The sequence below is a fragment of the Fulmarus glacialis genome, unplaced genomic scaffold (assembly GCF_000690835.1).
Source record: "Fulmarus glacialis isolate BGI_N327 unplaced genomic scaffold, ASM69083v1 scaffold34264, whole genome shotgun sequence".
NCBI classification, from domain to species: domain Eukaryota; kingdom Metazoa; phylum Chordata; class Aves; order Procellariiformes; family Procellariidae; genus Fulmarus; species Fulmarus glacialis.
This window is the reverse complement of record NW_009206817.1, coordinates 2,382-29,142: the sequence shown is the minus strand read 5'-3', so window position 1 is coordinate 29,142 and position 26,761 is coordinate 2,382. Positions and strand designations below refer to the sequence as shown.

The 26,761-nt window shown below is 39.5% G+C and overlaps 1 protein-coding gene across 1 annotated transcript in view; it reads left to right on the top strand.

The window, feature by feature from the left end:
* Positions 1-26,516, top strand: part of ARNT2 (aryl-hydrocarbon receptor nuclear translocator 2) — a gene marked incomplete at its 3' end in the record, with an annotated part of 62,109 nt that extends 35,593 nt beyond the window's left edge. Inside the window, exons 7-14 of the mRNA XM_009575885.1 lie at positions 1,452-1,517; positions 1,981-2,066; positions 11,014-11,090; positions 13,247-13,381; positions 14,260-14,334; positions 18,634-18,785; positions 26,163-26,235; positions 26,393-26,516. Of these exons, the coding sequence (XP_009574180.1) occupies positions 1,452-1,517; positions 1,981-2,066; positions 11,014-11,090; positions 13,247-13,381; positions 14,260-14,334; positions 18,634-18,785; positions 26,163-26,235; positions 26,393-26,516 (788 nt within the window). The remainder of the gene's footprint in view (positions 1-1,451; positions 1,518-1,980; positions 2,067-11,013; positions 11,091-13,246; positions 13,382-14,259; positions 14,335-18,633; positions 18,786-26,162; positions 26,236-26,392) is intronic.
* Between the last annotated feature and the right edge of the window lie 245 nt (positions 26,517-26,761).

Sequence of the window (26,761 nt, the reverse complement as noted above, 5' to 3'; positions counted from 1 at the left end):
GCATTGCTTGGACTTCTTTAAAGAGATCTGCCTGGCCAGTGCTTCTGACTGGGGTTTGTGGGCACTTCTGTTGTTGTAGTGCTAACGGGATAAAATGCCTGTTGCTATTGCAATAAATTTCTCTCTGTGTGGTTAGGGGGGGAAAGTACATAATTGCATCTGCAGCCTATATCCAATATATGTGTTGAAAACAGATGATGCAAGATTTGTTATGGAATGAAACGCAAAGCAAAATATTTGACACATTAAGACAGATCCCTGTACTTCGGTTATGTGGAATTCTTCCAGTCATGTGAGGAAGCTGAATGTATGGCTCTTGGGTGCCTTTGTAAGGGGTTTATATACTTCAAACCTGCAAAATTAGACTTCAAAGCTGTAACTCCTTTTCCCCCCCTTCACTGGGGGGAAAGAAATACAGCCTGGCAGAGAGACACTTGGAACATTGCTTTCTCTTCCTCCAAGCTGCACAGAGTGGTCACGTGAGGAAGACTTTTGTGCAAAGAAAACCAGGTCTAATGTCCTGTTTACAGTTGTTCCCCAGCTTTTAAAACAACATTTCAGATTGCAGTTATTTCCTAGCATCGTGATTCTGTAAACTCCAGTGCATGAGAGTAATTTTATAAATGCCAGTAGCCCCATTGTTTTTGTAATTCTAAATCTCATTTTAATTGTTCATTCCTTCTCCTTGGCAGTGGTTGGTATAAAAAAAATAAAAAGAAAGAAAAAATAATAATTAAAAAAAAAACCTTGTGGGAAGAATGAGCCTCAAATAATGTGAACTTTCCTTGTAATTACTTTTTTCATTGTTATTGTTCTTTTTTCCATTGAAAATGAACTGGTTTTACCCTTCAAACTGTTTACTTATCTTCAAATGGATTGTTAAAATTATACAGTTAGGCATAGTTAGAAGTATCAGAAAATATACATGAACAAGTGTAAAACAAAGTTACTTGACAGTGTAAATAGTCTGTTCTTGCAAACATTAGATTAATATCTGCTAACATTGTAGCTGGTGTATGGCAGTCGAAATGCTGGCAGGGGAGCTACTGGAACACTGTTTGTGTGGATGTTTGGGGGCCTTATTTATGCCTGACTTATATTCTTCTCTAGTTTTCACCCTTGTTTTATAGTATTTTGAAGTGTATCTGTTCTTTAGCCGCTCTTGGAATATCTATTTCAAATAGTCTTAAGGTTTGGGGGGGCGGGAGGGAAACTTTTTGTAGTCTCTTCCAGTTTTCTTCATAAAATGAAGAAAATATTTGTAGCACACCCAAAAAGCTCAGCTTGTGGAAGCAACAAGTTCTAAGAAAACATGAATCTGGGACTTCTTGTCAGAAATAAATATCCATTATTGTCTACTTATATATACTAATAAAGATCTTAAAATGCATTTTCATCTTGGGTTATTTATATTCATTTTTGAGCCATTTCAAATATAAATCTACTTTTAGGTGTGGAAATGCTCCTCTGGATCATTTACCTCTGAACAGAATAACCACCATGAGAAAAAGATACAGGTACTATTACTTAATTTATCACAACAATCAGTTGCCATAAGCACTCTCATTTTCCACTGGGGTAATGCTCACTCAAGGAGTACTACCTGGACAAACATCTGCATTAGCACACAGGCTAAAATAGCACTTGGTCTCAGGAAAGGAGAACTCGCCACTAAATTCAACTGCGGCAGAGTCACTGGATCTTTTTGCAACCTTGCCCGAGTCACTCAACTTCTTTGTCTAACCAGCTCCATCTCTGAAATAAGCTTCAGTATCTTTCTCAGAGAAATATTATGGAAAACAGGTACGGCTTGAATAGCATTGTAATGGAGCTGACATTGTACAGAACTCTAGGTTGATGGTTGGTCGTTTCTAACATATCTTACAAATATCAGCAAATGGTTGGTAGTCGTAGCTTAAAAACATAAAGCTATTCTGCATGTCAATCAACATGATATTTTTGTGTTTCCTTTTCATTTAGGAATGGCCTTGGCCCAGTAAAAGAAGGCGAAGCACAGTATGCTGTTGTCCATTGCACGGGCTATATCAAGGCTTGGCCACCAGCAGGTGTGTATCTCCCTCATTTGAAAGCGGTGTGTACTGCGCTACCTGCAAGACAGTTGAAAACCTGGTTGAGGATCCTTTGCTGGTACAGAACCAGGCTGAATTTCAATGGGGTAACTCATTCAGTCTCATATTGAGAAGCTTTTGATATCAAGGCATCAGCTGTTGTTACTCACGGCCTCTCCGTTTTCCCATGTGAAACCCTTCTCAATTTCATTGGCACAGAGAGCAGTGGAGTTTTTGGTAACGTGGGATTACAGCAGCTGGGGCCAAAAGTTTTCAATCTGATAAACCGACATAAAAATGGTCTGATTTTAAGAACACAGAGCATTTTTATCTCTAGAAAACACCAACTAGTGCTTCTATATTTAAGAACTGAGTTGCAAGCACCTATGTATGAAAATGTGTAATTTCAATTTAGGTGCATAGGTCCTCACTTCAAAGTGGTGCTATTAGTGGAGAATGTTCAGTCATTATGATAAGTTCTGTTTTGAGGCTGTTTTTCTGGGAAACAAGTCTTGGCGTATTGCTTTGAACTGCAGAGAAAAACATTTACCTACTGTAACTCAATATTACATATGGGAATATTTACCTATGAAAAATTCAAAGAGGAGACAGTGGAGCTCATCCAGACATCATCATGAGCTGGATTAGTTGACCTTGGCATTTGCAGTCATTGAAGAGGCTGTTTGCAATATGACAGCGCCTGCTGGCATGAATCAAACCATGAGTTGTCCTGCCCTTTTGCGGTCATATACCACAAGCATAAATCACATTTATTTGGGGATTATGAATGCTAAGAGGTGGTTTGCACCAAGTCTGTATGGTGGTGTGCAGACACCAGCAAACGGATGTGATCTGAATTGCAGTTTTGGAAGAAGAGGAAAACCTTCCCCCTTGTTGCTAATAGGATTTAATATACTTCAGTGTGCTGTAGGTGTCAAAATATCTCAAAAGAGTGAGAGTGCAGTGTGTGTAAATTGCTCTATGAAAATGAAAGGGTTTTTTGTTTTCTTCCACAAAGAGATTAACTTTTCTATTGGTAATTCCAACCATAATTGAATTCAGTCTTAATATATGGGACGTCTCTTCAGAAAGGTACAGGTCAAATGAGATTTCTTTTAGCTCCTTGAGTAGCTTCAATGAAAAGCTTGCTGCACGTTATGGGACATTTAAAGAGATCTAACCCTTCAGAGGTGTGTGTTGCTGATGCAGAGCTGCAAATGCATGAACTCATGTCAGCGCTAGGTTACAACATCAGCAGTATATGACTTCCAGTTGCCATTTCTGCAGGGGAGCAGGCACTGCATGGGATGCATGGGATGAAAAGGATCTTCTGGATCTTTGAGAGCCCCGTTGCCAGGTATCACATTGTAAGTTCCAGTTTACGTTAGTGAGGTGTTTTCCCCATCTCCAGCTTTTCCAAAACCTCACTGCTCTCCCATGCTCAGCAACCTCTCTAATTTCCAGTCCTCATTAGTTTATGGGAAGTTTATACTAGTGTATTCTTAGGCTATATTGCACTGAAGATCAGGCAGGAGTTTTCCTGCTTTGTGTGTCTCTGCAGTGTTTTGGTGCATTTCCAGAAGGAGGTCATATCCTGTCAGCCTTGACTTTGCAAAGTTAAACCAACCCACTTCTAATCTCCGCTCTCATAATGCATTCTCTTTTCTATACGCTAGTGTCTTTTCTCTGCACTCGTTCACATTTTCACTTAACTTTTCAAAATGTGGGTCACCAGAACTCTACACTCTTGTCCAGATGAGATTGTAGTGATGTATAATGAAAATGGTATTTCCTATCTTGACTGGCAGTATATGATATGGCATATTTCTCTTTTTTATTGGGCACTCTGTTGGCATCCGTAATCACCTAATATACATATCAGGCTGCCTTTTTCTCAGTTGTCAACTCAAGATCTTCCACTTCATAGCAAAAATAGCTTTGAATTGTGTGATCTTCCAATTAATAATACGAAGTTTCATTCCATTTCTGTTGCTGTAGTTTATAACTGTTATTAGTCCCCAAGTGCATGCTTATGCATTTAGTAATGTTGAATTTCATCCCATTTCTATTACTCCACTCCTCAAAATCACATGGTGCTCCCTTATGATATCCCAGCACTCCTCCACAATGTTAATGCCTCCAAACTATAGCAAAATCCTAAGGGATGTTTTAGATTTTGACAGTCTTATGGGGAATTTCAGTGGTCTTTTCTGGTTTTTTATCCAAATTGTTACTCATCATAGTCATGCCTGAGTGACTTTTTCAGGGCATATAGTACTGAATCGGGGCCTATTTCATGAGTGTTATTTGCCCTCCTGATTTTCCCCACTTTGTGTTGATGATTGTCATGTATCCATTGACTTTCAGAGTTGAATGGGAATATCCATGGGCTGAATTGGTCCCCAATAATTTGTTTGGGTAAATAAGTGGCAACAGCACTGCATTTGTTCTCATTTCCAATGGTAATTCAGCCATAATCTGCAAAGGAAATGAAATAACTGCAGCAGTAATTGAATTTGCTAGGACTTTTATACCCTGTAATAAAATTACTTTTGTTCAAATCAGCTAGAGATTAGCAAGCCCCTGGCCTTTGCATCGTCTCTGGATTCTTGGGAATAAATGGGTTTGTGTTAAATCTCAGCTGTTTAAAAATTCAGCTATGGAAAGGATCATTTTCATTTATTTTTCAATTGCCAAGTGGACATTCTAATATAAACTCCATATCCTTTTCTTTCAGAGCATGCAATGTGGCACATGCATTATACAACTAATATACAATACATAAAACATACTTTCATAAACGAAATAACAAATATTTAGCAAATGCATTTAATCTATACTTAATCTAATTTGTTTAGCACCTGGTGTTTTCCCTTTCTGGGTTGTATTGCACTGTCTGTGGCCAATGTGTTAATTTTTTTTAGTCCCACACTGAGTATACAACAATCAGTATTGATACAGAAATAGCAACACAAGAACTGCTCTGTGATCATTATTAGTGTGATAGGCTATCAGGTTTGACAACGCTGCCACTGTGAGTAGTCTATGCTAAATCTTTTAAGTAATTCAAATACTTTAAACAGGTGAAAACAATGCCAGCTGGCATCAGTATGGTGGCATATTTTAAGGGCTGTTGTTTTTTGGTTTTTTACAGATCTAAAGTAGAAAGCAAATTCTGTTATGGCTCAGGTCTGTGGTCAGTGTGAAATCACTTTGCACATCTAGCCTGACTTTTTTTTTTTCCCTCCTTATCCGTAATGGAGCAGGAAGGCTCACTTATTGGCAGACTGCCCTTTTTCACTGAGAAATGAGAGAGAAAACACAGGAAGCATCGTGCCTCATCCTCCGCACAGAACTGAGCTCGGAGAATGCGGGACCCGCAGGCAGCACCTGCCTCTCCCATGTTTCCTAACGAAGCAGACCCAGGAGTGCTGCAGCCTGAGCTCTCTCTGTGTTCCCCTGGAAAAGGAGCTATTTGGCTGTTCCCTTAATGCAGTGTGTTTGCCTCCAAGTGAGTGGGACACAGAGAGAAGACTGAGCCACTTTGAGGAGTGCATCCGTTCAGGCTGGGTTTGTTAATGGTCCATTCATTTTCCTCCATTGTGCCTGGAAGAGAAGGGTAAAACTAAGCTCAAGTACACAACCTGGCATATGATACCTACACGCTTATATCCCCATAAAGTATATGTTGGCCTCAAGTAATCGGGGTAAACTTTGTGTAGAAGTCGAAGGAGAAAGGAGTCAGATATTCCAGATCAACGTTTCAACTGGTTACGTTGTTCATTTCTTATGTGGAGTGTATGCTAGATTAAATAATGACAGTGCAGTATTGGATTATTTTGAATGAGGTAAAAAGACCCCTTGTTTGAAACTGGCTGAGCACCAATTCCAGCCTTTGTCCCCCTGTTCCTGGTGAAGCAGCTTGTCATCCTTAGCCTAGGCAATGCTTCAAGTTCATAACCCCTCACAAAATTGAGAAATGCTGACCTTCTCCTGATCATTCAGTTTTCAAATTAAGCAAGCATTTGCTTTTTTTTCTATTTTTTTCCCCTCTGAGCATCTCATTCCTGGAAGAAAACGAATCTTATGTGGTCCATATGATATTTTCCTAATAGTTTTTTTCATGCCATAACAATTGATGGAAAATATTTGGTGGAGAGAGAAGATACAGCCTGTCAGGATGTTGCTAGTTTTCTGTAAATGAAAGCCAGGACCTGCAGAAAAACACATAGTGAAGAAAAGGCTTCGATAGATACTTATGTCAAAAACTTGAAATAAAAAGTCCCAGAATGATGTTAAATTCAAATAATGTTGAAATCTTTTTTTTCTCCTTAGTTCTTTATCTTAAAAAAGAAACATTTTAGTCTTCCAAGTCAGACTTACGGTAACGTCTTAACCACAGCATGCCAAAGCTGTTAGGTTATTTTAAAGTTTTGGCCAGAATCTGGACGTTTGTGCAGTGTACTCCCTCTTCCAATACAAAACAAAATAGTTGCTTGAATATTCTTTGCAGTGCTGTCATTTTTAAGGCTTTTTTTTTTTTTTAAAAAAAGAACAATTTAGTTTTTGTTGGGATTTTTCACAAGGTTTTTCCCTGGTATGCTGTAAACATCCACAGCCTTTTTTTGTGAAAGCCTTTTTCCATTGTTGTGTATGGGAGATAACGTCACACAGTGCAGTTTCATGCCCAGGCGTGTAACTATCAGAAATGGTTCTGATGGAGATAGGCATTAACAGGGGATTGCTAGTGACCACTGGACACTTAAATTACGTCCTTCTAAAGACTCATAAATAATTTATTTTTGAGTGTAGTGAAGTAAAACCACAAATCCACTGACTGTTCTGTGTCTCGCAGAAAATCTGGCGCAGAAGGATAGAGAAAGAAGGCAGAAAACGAAGCTGTTCTGTTGTTAGAGCCAACTGGAAGCTCATTGGGAAAACTAAAAAGTTCCTTATGTCCACACAAACACATGCCGTTACCCTGTGGGAAACTGTTTGCTGGCATAAAGGACACTTCGAAATTAAATATAACCTCGAACGGCATAGCATTCTATTTGTGATGCTCAGTTGCAGGCTTAGCTTTGCAAATTGTTGATATTAACTTGAACAAGCATTGTGCTATATTTATTATTAGAGAAGCATATATTTGGTGTTGAGAAATAAAGCCTTTCTCAGGGTTACACGTAAAGAATGTGAATAACTAATGTATGTTTATTTTGTTGATGCCTCCTAAAGATCAGTTTCATGGCTGCTTTCCTGGAGGCTTTTGCAACTTTTTTTGGAGATACTGATGGTACTTAGTGATGTTAAGGAGCAATATTACATTATGTTAAGAGCTGGAGAAACCGGTATTCAGCGCAGTACATGTATTTTTATTTACCTGTCCGTATTGGGAAGTATGCTAAAGCAAAAGTAAATCTCTCTACGTATGCATCTTATATATAAGCTCACCCACAGTTGAAACTTTGTAACTATCAGCAAGAGAGTAAAGAACACAATTTCCCTCTATGGAATGCTGTCAGTAATAGCACCTACGCTGCAGAGGAGCAGACTGGCATTTTGGTGTATTTTTACTCCAGGCACTTTTAGGGAAGAGTTAGCAATTCACTGGGTCACATATTGATTCATTCCAGGCAGATTATTTTTTATTCATAGGGTGTCTTGTGGGATAACCCAACTAATACATTTTCCAGTGTGTTACACAGACCAAATGTAATCCATCTTGCAAAAAAAAAAAAAAAAAAAAAAAAGGTGAAAAGCCTTCCTTGCCAACAGAGTGACATCAGAAATGGTGTTTCTTAGCTAGGTTTAATTTTGGAGATTGTTTATGTTGCTTTGAGTTTATTTGGGCAGTGGCAAGCATGGACCAAGTTCCTAAAAAGGAAAACATTGTTGAAAACTGCAGAAAAAAGATTATGCGGCGTTGAAGCCATCCAGCTGAGTATCTTTGCTGTCCTTTGCAATACACTGTGCCGCTAAGGAAACGATTGAAAAAGCTTTTGAAGTCAAGGGAAAAGGCTTTAAATTTGTCCTTCTCAAATGGAAAACTCCATTTTAAAGGGACCTTTTGGTTAAGGTTATCCAACTAGAATGCCTAGAATAATTTCCTTCAAACAGCACTTAGGCCCCTGTGTTTAAGTGGCCTAATTCTCAGAAGTACCAGGCATCCACCAAGAAAATCCTCCGAAGGTGGTAGGACCTAGAATCACTCACCATCTTTGAAATCAGACCACCTGTACTGAGCTGTCTGAATGTAACCGTGATTGCTTCAGGCACCAGCTTTTAAAATGTTTATTCTTTCGGCTGATGGGTGAACTTGCAGGTTTGCCCTGGTGCGGAGTTCAGGACTGAGGGGTGAGAGACTCCTCATCCATCTCCCGGAGGGATGCAGTCCCTGCTGCCGTCTTCCAGCCAAAGTGTTAGGTCAACTCTTCTGTTGCTCCCGTGCTTGCTTTCTTCCTGTGGTTGTTTTTGTACACTGCTGCATTTCTTTTGCAGCAGAGTCAGCATCCGCATGCTCCATCCTAAAATGCTGCATCATTTAATTTGTCCCGCTTTCAGTTCACACCTCTAGTCACCACTTTGTAAGGTGAAACTGCTGGATTCCAGTTATCATCCCCTGCAAGCGGCACACAATTCTCAGTTAACCATTTTCTACCTATTTAAAATTAAAATTGCTAATGTGGAGGAGTCTAGGTTTAGTTTTGGGAGCTCACCCTTCTGGGCATCCCACATGTATGTGAGCAGAGAGCAGCCATGTGTCTGCCAAAGTTTTGTCTGAAGTGGACACAGTTTTGACTAGATATGTTTGCTGCTGCTTTTTCAGGGTAATTTTCTCTCTTTTTCTCAAGAGGCAGCCAAATTCAGTTCCTTTGCCTATTGGAGCTGTCATTAGCTAATTACTAAGTCTTGTATTGAAGAAATAACTGTGTGTAAACACAGCAAGGAAGGAAAACAAAATACTTCTGTAATATGAATCTCTTAACTGTAGTTTCATGTCAGTGGTTTATGCTCTCCGTGGTATGCTGGTGTCTCAGAGCATGGGACTTACTTGTGTTGGGGCTCTTGTTTGTTGTTTGCCTGGTGTGTAACAGGAAAGAGACATGAATAGCAGCGTGTGAAATAACAAAACAATGCTCTGTAATTTAACTGCTTGAAGGATAAACTGATAAACTGCAGGCAGTGCAGAACAGTCCCACAGGGAGGGTACATGCAGGTTGTCTTCATTTCAAGGATGTTCTAAATCAGGTGAAGGATCTCGAGTGAAAGTTTGGGTCCCTATAACAAAATAAGTACAAAATAATGTTTAAATGAAAAATAACATGTGTCGATTCCTTCCTTCCAGTATTATTTTTAACTTATGTGTTTAATGATTGATTTCTTAAAATGCACTCATAAGGTCACATACTGCCACCTTGATCTTCTCATACAGCTTCTAAGAAAGTATTTCAGAGGAGTATCCTGGCATTTGGTGAGGGATATCACATAGGTTTAAAAGCTAAGGAGTTACTTAGGGCCAAATTTGTGTCTCTGGATAGTAAGATCATTGTGTAGAAGACAAGGGGATTTTGCCCACCTGTTGTTGAAGTTTGTACTGCACCTCAATTTCCCACTTGTTAGAAGGGACAACAATGCTCTTCCTTTGTAAAGCTCTTGAGATCCCCTGATAAAATCCTAGTTATCTGTTCAGGGCTGCAAATGAAGTTAGGCCCCCCAAATTGTGAATTCCATTGCAAATAAAGTTTGAACATATTATACAAAAATACAGGTTTTTTTCTTTCATACTTTGTATATTTTATTTTATTGTATAGCTATTGTATAGCTCAATGAAAAATACCTGTAGGGTGCTATTTAGAAACTGATTGTCAGATAAGATTCAATTATTTTGATACAAAAGAACTTCCTTCAGAGACCACTTCAGTTCATTCAGCAGCATTTATAATCATTTTTCAGGGGCATCATTTAAGAAAGTTGTATGCTGTCATCCTCTGCACGGTCCAAAGATTGACTTACATTGGGAATTACAAATTTTGAGAATAAAGTGGCTGTTGTTTCATAATTGGTAGCTGCTTTGCAATTAATTTCATTAATGCTTTAAAGTTCCTCTTAAATGATTCACTGCCTGTTGTGACTGAATTCCTTGAAAAGCCTTGTGAAAGAGTTTACTAATCACTTAAAATAAGTCAGCAGTGTCACTCTTGGAAGATGTTTTTTCAAGTGCTTTGTAGGAAATTGGTATCTCAAAACTGAAGTTGGGAAATAGCCTTAACTAAAGGCCTAGCCAACCAGCAAGTAAACAGAGCTAATGTGAATGTTCCTATTTGTGAAACACTGAGATGGAAATCAGTACACATCTATGTTTTGAAATCATTTCTTGTGTTTATAGTAGTTACTCCTGTTACACAACTGAAACAAGCACTGTTAGCAAAGCATTCGCATTTTTTCAATCTTCCAACGTAACGACCCAGATTTAGTCCATTATAGAAAAAAGTAAAACCAGCTGTTAAATATGAGCACGAAGTTAATGAAAAATCTAGGCTGTGCCTGCTTTTTAAGGCTTGTTATAATATATTATTCACAAAGAAAACTGAACATAGTGTGTATTCACTGGACATATTAAGTGACCACATGGTTCTGGTAACATGCTGTGGAGAAGTACTCATGGAAATGTTATTGTCCATCTCGGTGTATAGTGGAATTTTTGTATCTGCTGTCTTCGGCAGCCAAAATAGCTGCTGTGGGTACTGTATATGCATGTGAGGTATGTAGGATCGAGCACGACTGAGAAAGATCATCTGATCTGAACCCAGAGATAATGCATTAATAAGGCAATAAGGTTATTTTGTATGATTTAGAGCATCTAGAATAGTATAGAACCAGGCCAGCAGCATCTCTGCTCATCCCAATTTACTATTATAACAGTATTTCTTATCATTTCCTTTAGGAATGACTATACCAGAAGAAGACGCTGATGTGGGACAAGGTAGTAAATATTGCCTCGTGGCAATAGGAAGGCTTCAGGTAATGCCGGTCTTTCCTTACACAAACTACTTCTGAAAGTGTAATTGGTGTTGTGGTTTAGTTGTAAAGGATTTGTACAAAGTTCTGGTACTAGACTGTAACTTCTAACATGCCTATAAAATACAAAGTGCCTTGATGTCGGTGTGCAGCCAGTGACTTACTGAATCATAGAATGGTTTGGGTTGGAAGGGACCTTAAAGATCATCTAGTTCCAATTCCACTGCCGTGGGCAGGACTTGTTTAGAACATGTCAACAGAGCAAAATGAAAATGTGATTTTGGTGCATGTGTGTATTTAACCAAACAACAGTGGTAAAGATGGTCCTGGAACATGAGCATGTACAGACCTGCTATTCTCTAGGGTGCACAGGGCTGGGATATTCTAGATTGTGAGAAATGTGGAAGTGCAGGTGCTGCAGATGGTAGGTTAAAGTGGTTCCCAAAGCCAGTGATATGCTGCCTGCTATTCTTTAATTTGTTCTCTCTCTCTGGCTAATCAACTACTTGAGAAACTGTGATTGCAGGAGTTACTGTGAAAATGGTAAAGATAAGGCAGTCAAGAGGCACTTCTCAAATAACAGCTTTATTTTCAGTGTGTATTGTAATGTGCATTCAGATGTGATGTCAGCCAAGGGAACTGTGAGAATAAAATTTTACTTCCTTTTTGTCCAGACAGTTGCAATTGATGTTTTACATTTTCTTCCTTTGTCCATTGCTGACAAGAGTTCTGAGCAGGAATTAGAGCAGTGGTGGTGAGTCTCCTTCACTGCAGCAGGGAGGCTAATTTTTATCTTCCCAGTCTGGGAATTCTGCCATGGGTGAATGTCTTTGAGCCTCCTGCATGATCTCCTGTTGGCCTGCACTCGTTGCCATCTGCTAGGATGGCATTGCTCGTTTTTACAAGGTAGAATGACCCTTTCATTAGAGCACAGGTGCCAAACCCATCTTATTTGAGGCAAACAGCCTGCACGTTACTACAAGTGTTAGCACATCTGCTGAGTGTGTCTCCATTGCAATGGAAGAGCTACAAAAGTATTGCATGATGGTTTTTAAGATCATGCTTTTATAATAAAGGGTAATATATTCCATTAATGGAGAGAAGGAAGTTATGGGGATTCATATGTTACAGCTGCCAAAGAAAGATGATTTCCAAGAAGATCACATTAGTAACATGTGAAGTGTCAAAACATCTGTTACGTTAAAAGAGCCAGCAGGGTATATGAGGGAGGGCAAGAGGAGGCTCTGTGGATGGGTTTAATTACAAAGGAGTCAAGGTGCACAAATTAAAAACTCTGTTCTGTAACAGCAAATTGAAATCTTGCATACAGTTAACTGGCTAATCTGCTTCAAGACAGCAAAAAAATGAGATTTTGCTCTTTTTGCATTGGGACCTTGTTAACAGAGATAGTTCTGGAAGTTGTAAGAAAAACAATGGTCTTACTTGTAGCCCCAGTAGGAATGAATGGATATGAAGTGGCCTGATTGCACAGGTTTCAGGCAGAGAGCTGGAAATGCGTCATTCTCTCTGATGAGATTTGAGGAGCATTTATAGGAGGACTGTGTTTTTTCATTATAAGCAGCCACTTGCTGGCCTAACATCACCTACCTCAACCTCTGGAGAACTTTTTTCAGGTTCTCAGGGTGTTGCAGGTGAGGTTCATCTCACCTGAAAGTTGAGTGTTTAGTCTGAGCTGGTCCTATTGGATATGTCTACAGATAATGAGTTGGCCTCTTCTAGAGGTTGACCTTCCTATCTTAAAATGGGTGGACTGAAGTCTACCTTGGTCCTCTGCAAGTCTCTCATTCTTGGTTGACAAAGGTAGGAACCAAGATGCCTAACTTTAATATGGTGCCACAAAGTGAGATGAATCCAGCTGTACTTGTATCCTTACTATATCCCTCCTTCTTGGGAACTTCTGGTGTATTTGTTTTCCTGCTGTGCTGTTAAGCCTAGGTAGGTCCCATGGGGTGAGATATTTGCCCTGCAAACTAGACTAAAAGGCTGTTCTGGATCATTTATCTGTGCTGTTGTTTTATTTACGGCTTCCTTCAGTAGTTAGCACTCTGCCAACAGATTTTGTTCTTAAGTCAAATTTGATTGCGTAGCTAAATGTGACTGTTCTGTGGACTAAATGCTGTGGACTTCACTGGTCGTAGGTAACCAGCTCTCCAGTGTGCATGGACATGAATGGCATGTCGGTCCCAACTGAGTTCTTGTCTAGGCACAACTCTGATGGGGTCATCACCTTCGTCGACCCAAGGTGCATCAGCGTCATTGGCTACCAGCCCCAGGTCAGTGAGTCGCTGTAGATGCAGAGACTGGTTAGAGCTAATGAAGAAAATTCTATTTGTGCATTAAAAACAGAAGCAGCAAAACATTAAATATCTGTAGCTGATAATTCATATGTCGTGCACTAAATGCTGTTCATTTTTCTTTGCTGTCCATACCTCTGTAAAATTTACAGTTTTCCCCTTTGTTATGTGGGGTATCTTTTTATACCTTTTAGATCCAACTAGAATTCTAACAGCAAGGTGCTTTAAACCTCGCACAGCTTTCCAGTGAAGACATTTCTGTGGTAGAGAGTTAACAGTGCTTGGAGGGAGTTTTAGTCCTGTAGATCTTTACTTCTGCCAATCTATTGAACAGTAAGCAAACATCATTTATGGCATCTATTTTCCTTCAGGCTTACATCTGCTCCTCTGAATAGGAGGCTAGTCACAGAACTGAGTAGAGTAGTAAATGAACTCCTGATTACCACAGCTCTCCCTTGGATGACTCTCAGCAGTTGCAATTTAGAGGCAGAAATAATTTCTTGCTCATTTGTTTTTGCCATTTGTTTTGATTTTAGGTAGCTTTGTAATAACTGTTTTTACAAAAATCAGTGCTATAAAATGAGCTGTAATAGAGGATGTCAGTCTTTTCAAGACCATTTCACAGGTATTAAAAAAAATCACTTAAAATTTGTTTGTAAATACATGTATCTATGCAACAGTACAAATATAATTTGGGACATGATGCCTACAAACCTTGTTTGTATGATTCATCCCCGATTAACTGAGTAGTCCCATTAAGGGTGTTAGATGTAGTGTCTGCAAGGATTACTTGCAGATCTGCACATGGATTTGTGTTGTGGTTTGGGTTTTTTACACAGCTTTGTGTTTTATTCTAGGATCTTCTGGGGAAAGATATTTTAGAATTCTGCCATCCTGAAGATCAAAGCCATTTGAGGGAGAGTTTCCAACAGGTGCTGTGTCCTGCTCCTTTTCTTCTGCCATTTATTTATTATTTTTGTTTCTATTTTGTTCAGAAAAGTAGCTTTTATTTTTCATTTCAAGGTATTTTTCTGTTATGCAGAAGGAGTAGCAAGATACGAAACAATCTGTTGATCAGTTATTAATCAGTTAAGCTGCATAAATGGTAGTTTAAACTGCAGCATCTGTTTGCTGTGTTTTCAGAAATAAGTCACCTAGTTATACATTTTTTTTTCTTTTTACAAAAAAATAAATGAGTGTTCGCTGCAGTTAGAGTTGTTTTGGAGGTGCCTGTGTAGATCCCACTATGTTAAGTGGTAACCGAAAGTATTTACCTTCCAAGGTGGGCTGTTGTTTTGAAAGCAGTTACACTCCTCTGTAATGCTGGGTTGTTTATGACCTAAATTCTCTGCTGGCATAGATGACATGCTTCATACTTTACTGGAGTTACACCACCTTAAATCAATAGAGAATTTGGCCCTTCTCCCTATTAGGAATTGAAATGCAGACAGAAGTAACAAAAGGTATGCAACATATGGAAAGAGTTACTGATCTGGCTTCATTTTTACAGTGGGCCACGTTTACATCAACTATATCAAAGGCATTTATTCCGTTGTAGAGATTATTGTTTCAAATTGATCTGGGACATACAGCAGGATTGCTTTCCCCAAGCCTTCTGCTTGTTGCTGGTCTTTTCAGCGCCTTCCCTACTGCACTAGAAAGCACAGTGTGGTATGTTTAACCGATTACTGGGTTCAGATGATCTAAGTGGTTCCAGATTTTCTGACAACAGCCTATAGCTCAACCAAGTTTTGTTGATCCATCTTGCATTGGATGCTGAGATGTATTTTCAGCTGTGAAATGTGGATATGAAGTGCCTTCTAGAATAATTTCTATAGCCAACTATTTATTCAGGCATGGCATGCAGAAATGGAGCTTGAAAAGCCTCTCTGGGGAAAACAACTAAATGCTGTTCTATGTCCATAGAATAGATTGTGAGATTGAGGTTATGGTCTCTACGGAAGTGTCTGAGATAGTGGAGATTGAGGTTATGGTCTCTACGGAAGTGTCTTGAGATAACATAAGACATCAGTACTCTTGAGCTATTTCTCGCCACTCCCCCCCGCCTCAAGCGGAGACTACCAACCCCACTGCTGAGCTAGCAGAAAAGACTGTGTGAGCACTCTGCATCCACTTCAGTGTCCCTTGAATGGACAGAGTTCAAACAGCAGCTAAAGTCCTTTTAAATTCAAGGTGCTGATTCACAGGCTGGAGCCTGTGAGAGTTAGATGCTTGAAATAGGTCACCACACCCAGTCATCTTCTGCCCCACCTTGGTTGGGGGTGTGATACTGCAGCTGACCCTACCCCATGGTTAGCTGTCACCAGGAGTCAGGTCCTGCTCCCACTTCTTCTCTCCTCTGACCTCCTCCCTACTCTTCCTACTGTCCTGATACTAGCACAGATGGACTTGCCAGGTAGGCTAGCTAAGGGACTAATCCCATTTTGCGCGGGACTAGCTTTCAGCTGCTTCAGCTCCCTGAATGGAAACATTCAAGGTCCGGTTGGACGGGGCTCTGAGCAACCTGATCTAGTTGAAGATGTCCCTGCCCACAGCAGGGGGGTTGGACTAGATGACCTTTAAGGTCCCTTCCAACCCAAACTATTCTATGATTCTATGAACTTGTGCCTGATCGCATCAGTGGCACAAGAAGAGCAGCAAGAATGCATATGGTGTTTTTCACTAATGCCCAAATGGTTGATTTCACTGGTTTATCCAAGACAAAATGACAGAGAGCTGCTGGATAACAACACATCAAACGTCCGTCTCTGAAGTGATTGCCTGGGGCTCAGAAGGGCTGACTAACTAACATTCAAGTTAATGACTCAGTCCTCACTGTGTTCACTGAGAGTGAGATCAGGCCGTGGGAGGCTGCTGGTGTATCCCTGAACTCAATTGCTGGGGACTTCACTGTCACTACTCACTGTTAGGCATGTGCATAAATGATTTGCTGGATGAGGACCTACATGATTTGCTTAAGGTCATACAAAAAGACAGCAAGAAAAAATGCAGATTAGAAGTGAAAGTTCCTGTTCACTCGACCTGTGTCCAATCTATGAAAATATTGTGCTGTTTCTTTAGTAAGCAATTCCTTTTTCGGTATATTTTTGTTCAGTACAGTAGCAGTGTGATTGGGGCTGTTATTTCAATCATGCAATAAAAGACTGAAGTAAACAGTTAAGCTATGCACCAGGTGGTTTTTATTTCCAAAGAATGTAAGAAAGTAAAGGTTAAACATTAGCTTTGAAATTTTCTGTGCTATCTTGTTTGTGTGCACTGTTTTAAGACGGTTCAGGATTTTCCCACCAGCAATCTCTATGCTTTATATATTATTACAGAATCAGTGTTTGCGTAATTTAGTCTTCAGGACAATAGATCACTGCAGTTTGTTTTATTATTGTTAGTTGGGCCTTAGAAACATTTTCATTAAAAAGGTAACTGTGATTTCCAATAAACTCTCTTTTTTTCTAAAACCCTCTGAAAACTTGACATTTCTAATTTGCTGACAGTATCAGAACCAGGTTGGTGCATAACAGAGGAGGGAGGGAGGGGTTTGCAGGTTTTGGTCAATTGCCAGTATCCATCTCAAAGCTTTACTTCCTTGGGAAGATAAATTCATTCATCAGGATGGGAAAATCAGGCCAGAATAAGATAGACCCAAGGCCAAGATCAACAAATAGAGTTTAGTATCAAAGGAGCCAGAATACAGCTTTTTGATATCCAGTAGGATGCTATTCAGATTGGACACTTTTACACAGCTCTGTGTTTTTTACCCTGGGTGTGGTAGTAGAAAATTGCTGATAAAAGAATGTCACTCACTGAACTCAAACTACAAAAGCATTTAAAAAAAAACCAAAACGCATTTACCTCAGTATTATTTTGAACTTTCCCGGGTATTGCTAAAGTTTTTTGTGTCTTCTATTTGCATTCTTTCCATTTAATCCTGTATCCAATTGGTCAATTTGAAATGCAGACCTTCGGAAAAAACAGCATTGGGTCATTTTTCCTGATCCAATTGCTTGTCAATAAAGACAGAAGGTAAATACTGGGTTTTCTACTTTTAGAGAATACGGGCTGCAGATAGCTAATAAAAAATAAATTCCAGTGGATAAGGTTTAAGAATCCACAATGAAATGTGGCATTTATTTGCAGTAGACCTTCCCTTTCCTTCCCTGAGGCACCCCTCAGATAGCTTGGTGGAAAAGCCATAAAAAATAAACACAGATAGCCCAGGTAAGTGCCAGCTGAATGACTTGAAACCATGTAAGTTTTCTTCTGACTTAAACCAAGATTGTTGGATAACACATAAAATGCAGTTATAGTGCCAGTGTGCAAGTATTGTTTTGAGCGTACTTCTTTAGCTGGCTGCTTCTTACTTCTCACTTGATGCCCAACTGTTGGCTTCAACAAAACTTCAGCTACCAAAGACAGAATTTGAACTAAGTATTGCCAGACATCTGAATTCTTAGTTATAAACAAATAGGTTGTCCAAGCAAAGAATTTGCTCTCTTTTTTCATTAATACTATTAAAATGGACAGTGGCTTATTTTGGTATTCTCTCCATTCAAAGGCTGGCTCACTCTCTCTTGTTTTGAAAGGCAGAAGCAAGTGTTTCTTGTTAGCACTTTGCCATCGTAGATGGTCTTATAATGTGTTTGGGAAAAAAGCCCAAAACAACCACGTATGGTTCCTAAAAAAAGACTACTTTCTTAAGTATTATCCTAAATTTTGATGCTGGTGTGTGATTTGGTATATCACGTATATGAATTGTATAGCTGGGTATCCAAGCAGAAAAGCAGATAGTCAACCTCAAAATGTTTTTTCTTGTGGGCTTTTGTTTCAGCTGCAATGTTTAGTTTATGGTTTACATATAAACATTTAAAAGATCCTCAGTTTGGTTTCTTTCAATCTCTCGATAAGTGTTCCACGTTAAAGCTTTCTTAAAACTTCCCTGTTGGGATAACAGCACAACCTGTTGGTTGTCCTGAATCTGTGTGTTTCTTACATGTAGGCTGTAAAATGGCATTTTATACAGCAAAGCGTGAGGGTTTCTGGCAATAGCTGCAAACATGAATCAGATTTTGCTGATTCTCTTCAAATTAAGAATCTCCGTGCTGTGTTCATAGCTTTCTGTAATTCAAGTTTAAAACACAGCAGTTACTGCTGTTTACTATACGTTTGCACAGCAGGTAGCAATCTCCTTTTATTAATGTTTCCAAATGGTTTTGCAGGTTGTGAAACTGAAAGGTCAAGTCCTATCTGTGATGTATCGTTTTCGTACCAAAAACCGGGAATGGATGCTGATCAGAACCAGCAGCTTCACGTTTCAGAATCCTTATTCCGATGAGATTGAATACATCATCTGCACCAACACTAATGTAAAGTATGTGCCTTTCCAGATGCTTTGAAAGAATTTTTTTGAAAGAATTTAAGCATTGCTTTTTGCTGTAGCCTGTTTCTAGCTACATTTGTTTCTCTGTAACAATACAGTCTGTAACAGGGTTTTTCTGCGTCATGAGATCTCACAGCATATCTGTTTCTCTGTGTCATTATCTTGTGATGCTTCCAGGGCCTGGCTGCACTGGGGGAGAAACATCACTTATCTCTTATGTCATTAGACAAGCCCATTGATCGCAGTTCAGGCTGCCTTAAACTAGCACAGAGCTTCCAGCAGCAGACCAGCTGTCCTGATACAGGAGGAAGGTTAGCCTGATTCCTAAGCCAAAGAAAAAATTGTGTTCATTATGATCATGCCATTCCGTAGTCCTGGGCGTCTTCTCCTTGAGCTGTGTCTACTTTTACAGCCTGTGAAAGTGGACAAAATTATTTCCTAGTAGGCTTGAGTGGGAAGGGTTCCCGAAACTCAATTAAGATCTGGTGGAATATCCCCAAGTATGGGGACAGATCCAACCCCTTATCTTACGAGGGAAATTAAATCATTCTGTCTTTGAATTAATATTTTCAAAAATCTGTCATTGGACCTCTTAGGAGAAGGTCATCCTAGGAGTATAGTGGAGGTTTGTCACTGTGTAACTGAGTGGAGATGCTTTTGGAGCCTCCTGAGTTCTGAGCCAGTAACTACAGAAGCTAATCTGGCGTTGATAAAGCCATTGCTTTATAGTGTGTGGGTTTTTTATAAATATTTCTTCTTTCCAATATAAACTTTATCTATTTCTAAAACAAAATCTGCTTCTGGTCTGACCAAAGATTTCTTTTGCCAAGTTTTTAGCTCAGAGGAAATTATTGGTTTTAAGATCTCAACCTGTTAGATTGTATAATGGAAATGCTGAATGAGCAGTCTACTAGTGGAGATGCATGCTGAGAGCTCCACTTGCAAAACCAAACCCCTGGGGCTTTGGCATTTGAACTTAGAAAGCTAGTAAGTGTCTCTGAGTGTTCCTTGACTTGCTCCTTTGGACATGACAGATACCTGGACTAGAAGGGCTGTGCTTTCACTCACTTGAAACCCAGCATCACAATTGTTTTGCTCAGTTTTTTCTGCATACCCAAAAAGTTGGGCTTAAACAACTGAATAGTTAAGTTCATTGAAAACAAGCAAATGTGTCTTGAAATCAGACAGCTAAATATCTCCCTGTCTGCACTGTGCATCAAAATAGATATTTCCACATTTCTGCTGTCCCATATTTCTTTTCCAAATAATTTGTATATGCAGAAACAGGCCTGCAAAATAAAAAGCGACTTCTGAAATCTGTCCCAGGCTGGCTTAACTGTGCTTTGTTCCCAAGAGTCCACAGATCAAAAGTGGGGGCTGTTGACTTATGTTGTGTTGACTCTGGGAATGTTTTTTTCCGAGCCTCCCCTATACTGTTCAGCTTGGCATCGCAGCACTTGCTGTGATGAATAGGACTGTGCCAGCTTCTGGCTCTTGTTATATCTCTCTTGCTAGGTTTGAATAGCAACCCAGAAATGTTGACCTAATATGGAAGTTGCCTGCTGCTACTTTGACAGAGGATGTTCCCTCTTTCCTGTCATGTAGAAAATGTTCTAGTCTTATGGCAAGATACAACCCATTATACATCTGCTTTTGAATAGTAGAAAGAATTCATTATTCAAACTGTTTTCTGGTTTTCCCCCTGTTCTCTCCCACTTCTCAGACAGATTTCCAAAGAGGTCTTACTGTAATGTACTGCTGCTCCTGCCTGTTTCTGGAATTTTTTTTTTTTTTTTTTTTTTTTTTGCACATTTGGGGTCATGTTTTGACTTCTGATTTCCTAGGTTGCAGAGTTGTACGTCATGGTGACTGTTGATTTCCACCTCCTCATTCAGCTCCTGCTGGGGCTAGATGTTCGGCACCGACGCCAGTGTATGTGGCCATCTTTACGTGTCAGTGGAAGTATCAGATGCTCTGAGTCCTGCAAAGTGCTTCACGTGGAGACCAAGCAGGGGTGCCTTCCACTGCGCAGTTGTAGGCAGTTTTGCACAGAGACAGGTTTTGATTTGTCTGTTGCTGTGATAACCTAGCCAGCTCCATAAAATACAGGTTTGAGGCAGTTAAAAATTCATGATGAAATTGTAAAGACAATGTAGCCAAAAGTTCTAGGTTTGAATCAGTTTTTAACTTAGGATAGTTTAAAGCCACAGTATGTACATCTGTGTGTCTGTCTGTTAACAGAATAGCTCTCATTGTGCATTGATCAGTCAATAGCATTTTCCCAAAAGACTGTAGAGGGCAGCGGAGGTTCCAGTTGTGAAGGGATTAATTTTTTTTTTTTTTTTTGCTGATTTGGTTTGTTTTGTTTTTTTTTTTTTTTTCTTTTTTTTTTTTTTTTTTTTTTTTAAGAAGGTACTCACTCCTTTGGAGCTTCAAACAGTCAACTTTCCAAACTTGCTTTTGGTGCGGAAGGATAACGAAACAGTAGGTTCAAATGTTCACTTAGTTCCTTGCAAAAAAAGAAAAGAAAACTGCTCTCAGTTTCATTTGGGTGTAGTCATCCAAGAGAAACTTCCTGGAGAAATGAAGCATTTAACGTTCAGCATTTGTGCTGGGTTCGGCCGAAAAGAAGACTTCCCCCGTTTGACCACATCTTCCTGTGTAGCTGGGACTGTTTGATTTCAAAAAAGAAATAATTATTGTGATCAATGTTTATTTAACATACACATAGAGCAGGGTTTGAATAAAATAATCTGTCATGGTGATAGATAAAACTATATAAAAGTCTTTGTATACATAGAAGAAAGATATTTTTCTGACCTTTATGGAAATTTTGATGTTTCATTTTTGTAAGCCCCAAAGTCCTATGTTGCACTGCGTGCATTTATGAATCCTGCAGTTGTCCTGAGTCTCAACATTCTTGTCTCGGGGTGAGCTGGCACAGGTCGCTGCTGGAGGCAGCCTCTCGGATGAATCAGCCCACGCTTGTGGGAGAGATGCTTTCTGTTTCGGATTCTCATGGGCCAAAATACTAAAGAGATCAACTATTCTGATAAAATTCCCGTCTATGGTAGTGGTGCTAAAGACTTACTTTCTCATGATCCCCGTGCCATCTGTGGGCTATCTGATCCCTCAAGGCCAGCGTAAGACAGACCCTTTCACAGGGGTGACTTTGAAACTCTAGGCTAAAAGAGGGAGATTTTGAGAGTTTCTGAAAGAGGACTTTACAACGGCAGCCCCAAGGCTTTTATTACTCTCTTTTTGTCCAAACCAGACACAGGAAGCACGTGTGTCTTTATTAAATAACAATAGCTTGGTAGGGATACAGTAGTGTTGTTTAACAGTAGACTGTTAATTTTAAAGTTCAAATCCTTTTCTGGTTACTCTGATGCCTGGAAAAGGAACAGGTGACTTCAGTGTTTACAGAGAGAGATTAATTTGGCTGATATACTCTCCAATGTCAAAGGAACTTTCACAGAATCTTCCCTTTTCCTCCAAATACATTTACTGAAGTAATTTGAATTAACTATCAAAACCTTCAGATTCACTGAACCATTCCTTGTTCAAGCCAACGGCTTTCCCAGTTTCATACCAAACCTGAGGGTGAGCCAGGAGTTCTTGCAGTACAAGCGGAGTCCTCTGTTGACCCAGACGATATCTTACTTGCTGTGTTGGGTATCCTGTAGAACCAGGAAATCTCTCTTTCATTTACTCCTTGAAGCTGTGAAACTGAAATTGAAACCAAGGATCGTTTGGGTTTCGGTTTCAAAGTCAGAAGACAGTTTGAGTTTTGCCCAAACTGATAATATGCTCTTGTTTTGTATTATCTTTACAAAAACGATCCAGCAATTGGGTGACTGGAGGGACCTGCATGTGTTGACTGTTCAGTCAAAAGGGCTGATTAGATGGCAAGGTCTGAAGCAACCACGACGGCAGCGCTCGGCTCTCCCTGGTCGGCTGGTCCATGAATTGCGGCACAGTTTCTTTCAGGTTTCAAGCATCATTTGAACTATTTATATAGTAGCAGCAAACAACAGAAGATGCTAACCTGGCTTTACATTTCAGTCTTAATTAAGTGCAGCATAGCTTGCACAGAGTTCAGTGAAGATACACTTAAGTATTTGGTTTTTATAGGAAATGGATTTGGGAGTTTGTTCCCAAAGTTCAGTGCTGTTAACACAATGTGGTATTTATATTGTAGTGCAGCTTAACGAGTATTAGAGATGAAAGATAGAGAAGGGCGAAGGAGCACTAAGTTAGAAGTGCCTACAAAACAAATAACTAGTAAGTATGCTGTTTTGTTTGGCTCATTTGTATGTATATGGCTGAATCAAGAAAACATACTTTCTACGGAACAGAAGAGACCTAATGTGCTGTTTATTGACACACGCACCAAGTCGTTGGTAATAAAAACAAATGAAACAGTGTAATTAGCTTTCACGTTAACAACAGGATTTAATGGGTGTTTATTGTCCACGGGGTGGTATTTAGAAAAACTTCCCCATAGATTTGCCATGATTAAATTACCTCCTATGGTTCTGTTGGAAAAGTATGCATTTTATGCTTGCGAACAAAGAATTTCTATGCATTCCAGAGGTAATTTTTAGGAATTTTCTGTTGGCTAAAATAATGTGGAAAATCCGTGGCGCTCTAATGACCTGGAGGACTGAGGTTTTTTGCATGTTACCCATAGCACAAAAGTGATTCTGTGTATTATGTGTTCTTATACCATAAGGCTAGTAGAAGGCTTTTGGCCATCTACTCCGATCTTCTGTTTGTTGCAGGTCACAGATTTTTGTCCAGTTTGCCATGGAGCCTAGAAACTGGTGTCTGGGCAAAGTGTCTTCTGGAAAAGCATCAAGGGATGGAAAAATCTGTTACTTACTTCATTGAGTGGTCCCTCACATTCCCATCAGTTTGTGCCTAATTTGTCATTGGACTTTGTCTGCAACTTTGTCTCTCAGTCCCTAGACATTTGAATCTATCTAGTTCAAAATTTAAAAGAAGATTTGGATAAAAATCTAAAATTCAAACCTGTGGCCAAAAATGTATGCTAATTTTCCAGAGTTTCAAATCCATGATCTTGCTGTTTTGCAAAGTCTCATCTATTACCGCTTGACACATTATAGTGCCTCTGGGGGAAAACCCACGTGGTGTGTAATTCCTGTCCGTTAGGTGATTTTTCCTTCAGAAAGAGGTGAGAAGCATACAGAAACTGTGACCACTGTCAAGTATCATTTGCAAGTATTAAGCTTGCTTCCTTGTCAGTCCAACTCCAATCTTACCCTAATCTCTGAGCTTTTGCATAATTTGGGGGTGTTTATATCATCTTTGCTAACTGAGCAAAGAGCCTTACAGAGGTCTGCGCATCCTCAGGCCAGAAGTAATCTTGCTAATTGTGACCAAGCGACAGAGAGCAACTGTTAATGGAATGTGCAAAATGTTTAGATAATTTTGCAGCTGCTGAGTGTTTTTGTCATTACACAGACAGTCTTTCCTGAGATGTTGCAATGCCAGCAAGCTCCCAGCTTCACCCTAGAGACTGGTTCAGTGCCCTTCGTGGTATTGGCCCATGCCATAGCAAGGGACTCTGCCTTCTCCATGGCAGTGATGCTTCTTCAGACAAGGGCCACGGCAGAGCCTTTCCTTTTTACAGGGAAATCTCAAGTTGTTCTGCCTGCGTATCACCCGGCCTGTCGGCTGCAAGCTGCTTTCAACACGAAGTTGTGAAGTGAAGGTGATGCTGTGGCCGTGCTGTTCAGGGCTGTTGCTTGATCAGGCTACAGCCTGGGCACAGCTCAAACCCAGCGCTGTGCTGCCAGGATCATGTGGCTCTCGTGCTCTGCCGTTCCAGCTCGGTGTTGGGACAAAGCTGGGTTTGTCTGTCTGCAAAGAACCACACAAACCTATGCTCAGACAAGTGAGGTTCCTAATGACCCAACGTGGGGATGGTGTAAGTCCAAACAAGAAAGCACAAGTTCACATTTTAATGGTAAAATTCTGGTTTTAATGCATCAGTAGCACTTTTGCCTTTCATTTCAGAAGGATTGGGTTTTATTTCTAATAAAATGTACTGCACAGTGGCTTTTTGTGTAGAAGTTGTTTTGTTACAGTAACTTCAAAATTTCCAATAGCAGCAATTAATATTTAACAGTCTCTGATTTTTTTTTTTTTTTTTTAAATTAGGAGCTTTGAATTTGTGTCCTTTCAGAATTAAAAAAAGCAAGTGAAGAATGGATTCATAAGATCACTGTGCTAGATACATTACAACTATGTAAAAGATCTGGACATTTTTATAAATAGGCAATATTTGCACATGTAGAAGGTGGATATGCCTGACCTCCTACCACTTGCATGCTGTCCCTACAGGTCACCTGTCAGTTAATTCTCATGACTTCCAATGCTTTTATCTGTTGATACTGGCTAATTGTCATAGTTAAGTAACAGTGCCTGACACTAAACACAAATCAGCATTTCAAGGATCTGCAGAGTTTTCAACACTAAAGTTCTTCATTCTGGTATATGGTCCCTAACGTTCATTAGATCTGACAGTTTCTTTTGAACTATTTTTCTATTGCTGCTGCACATTTAATTTTTCCTAAATTCATATAATTGGATTAAGGCTATTACTTCCAGTGATTTTTATCTCATTTAAACAACGGATATTTTTTGTTCAGTTCTGATTAGCATGAAAAGGAGAGTTGTGTCTTCTGTAGCATTTGTCAACACAAATTGATTTTATGTAATGTCTTGATTTTATATAGTAGCACAAGCAATTTATTTCTGGACATTCACTGCCTTAAAAGCTTTCAAAAATTTAATAGAATCTGGACTTGGATCCTGAGGAGAGTAGAATCAAAGCATGTTAAATAGGTTTTATTACAGCGAAGGATTTATATGCAGTTCTTTCAAGCTCAACAGGTTGTTCCATTTGGTCTGACGTGCTTCAGACAGAGCTTGATCATATTTTCTTATTGACTGGCATAATTTTGCGTTAACGTTACTGGAGTTTTCTTGTTTACTTCAGTAGGATCAGTGGAGGGGTCTGGTATATTAATTGTTAACAGGAGGAAGACATTCTTGGTGTCTTAGTAGTGAATTCTTAAATCCTTTATAAGGAGGTTATATTCCATCCCCTATTACTTACCCACCTACATTTCTGTGCTATTACAGCAAAACTCTTCATGTGACCGTTACATTCCTGTGGTGCAAGCTTTCTCAATTAGAAAGCTTTAAAAACAGATGAATCTCACAGGAAAGGATTTAATAAATTATTTGAGAGATGTTTCGCTTAGAGTATAAAATAGGAGACCATGGCTGTTCCTTTTTGTATCTTAATTGGTTTTTGTAATTTTGTCTCCTTTGCAGACAACTTCAGCAGCAGCAAGCAGAACTTGAAGTACATCAAAGAGATGGGCTGTCATCCTATGACTTATCCCAGGTGCAATTTCTCAAGTTTTTATTTTTGTGCCTCTGATCTTTTAAAATGTAAAGCAATGGCAGATTTTAGCAAAATTAAAAATACATTGTGATTGTCCCTGAATTCCTTTTCGTCAAATATGATGGAGGGAATTACCTTCCTCTGTGTATCACAACAGGTGCCTGTTCCAAGTATACCAGCTAATGTTCATGAGGGTGGAAAGTCTGTGGAAAAGCCTGATGCTATCTTCTCCCAAGAGAGAGATCCTAGATTTGCTGAGATGTTTGCTGGAATAACTGCTTGTAAGTGAATGTCTCTGATGTTTAATTTTTAATATTATGTTAAGCTTGGTTACATGATGGGGAGCACAGCTTCGAGAGAATGAAGAGAAACTACAACGTGGCAGCGAAATTTCCAAGCAATGTCGGTCTTCAGGACACTTCCTAGAATTTGCCTTTAGTTGAGATTTCCCCTAAAGACAATGAGGAGTAAGTTCAAGGAGGGAAGGACAGCTTTCTTGTCACCAGAGCTACCTATTTTTGATCTC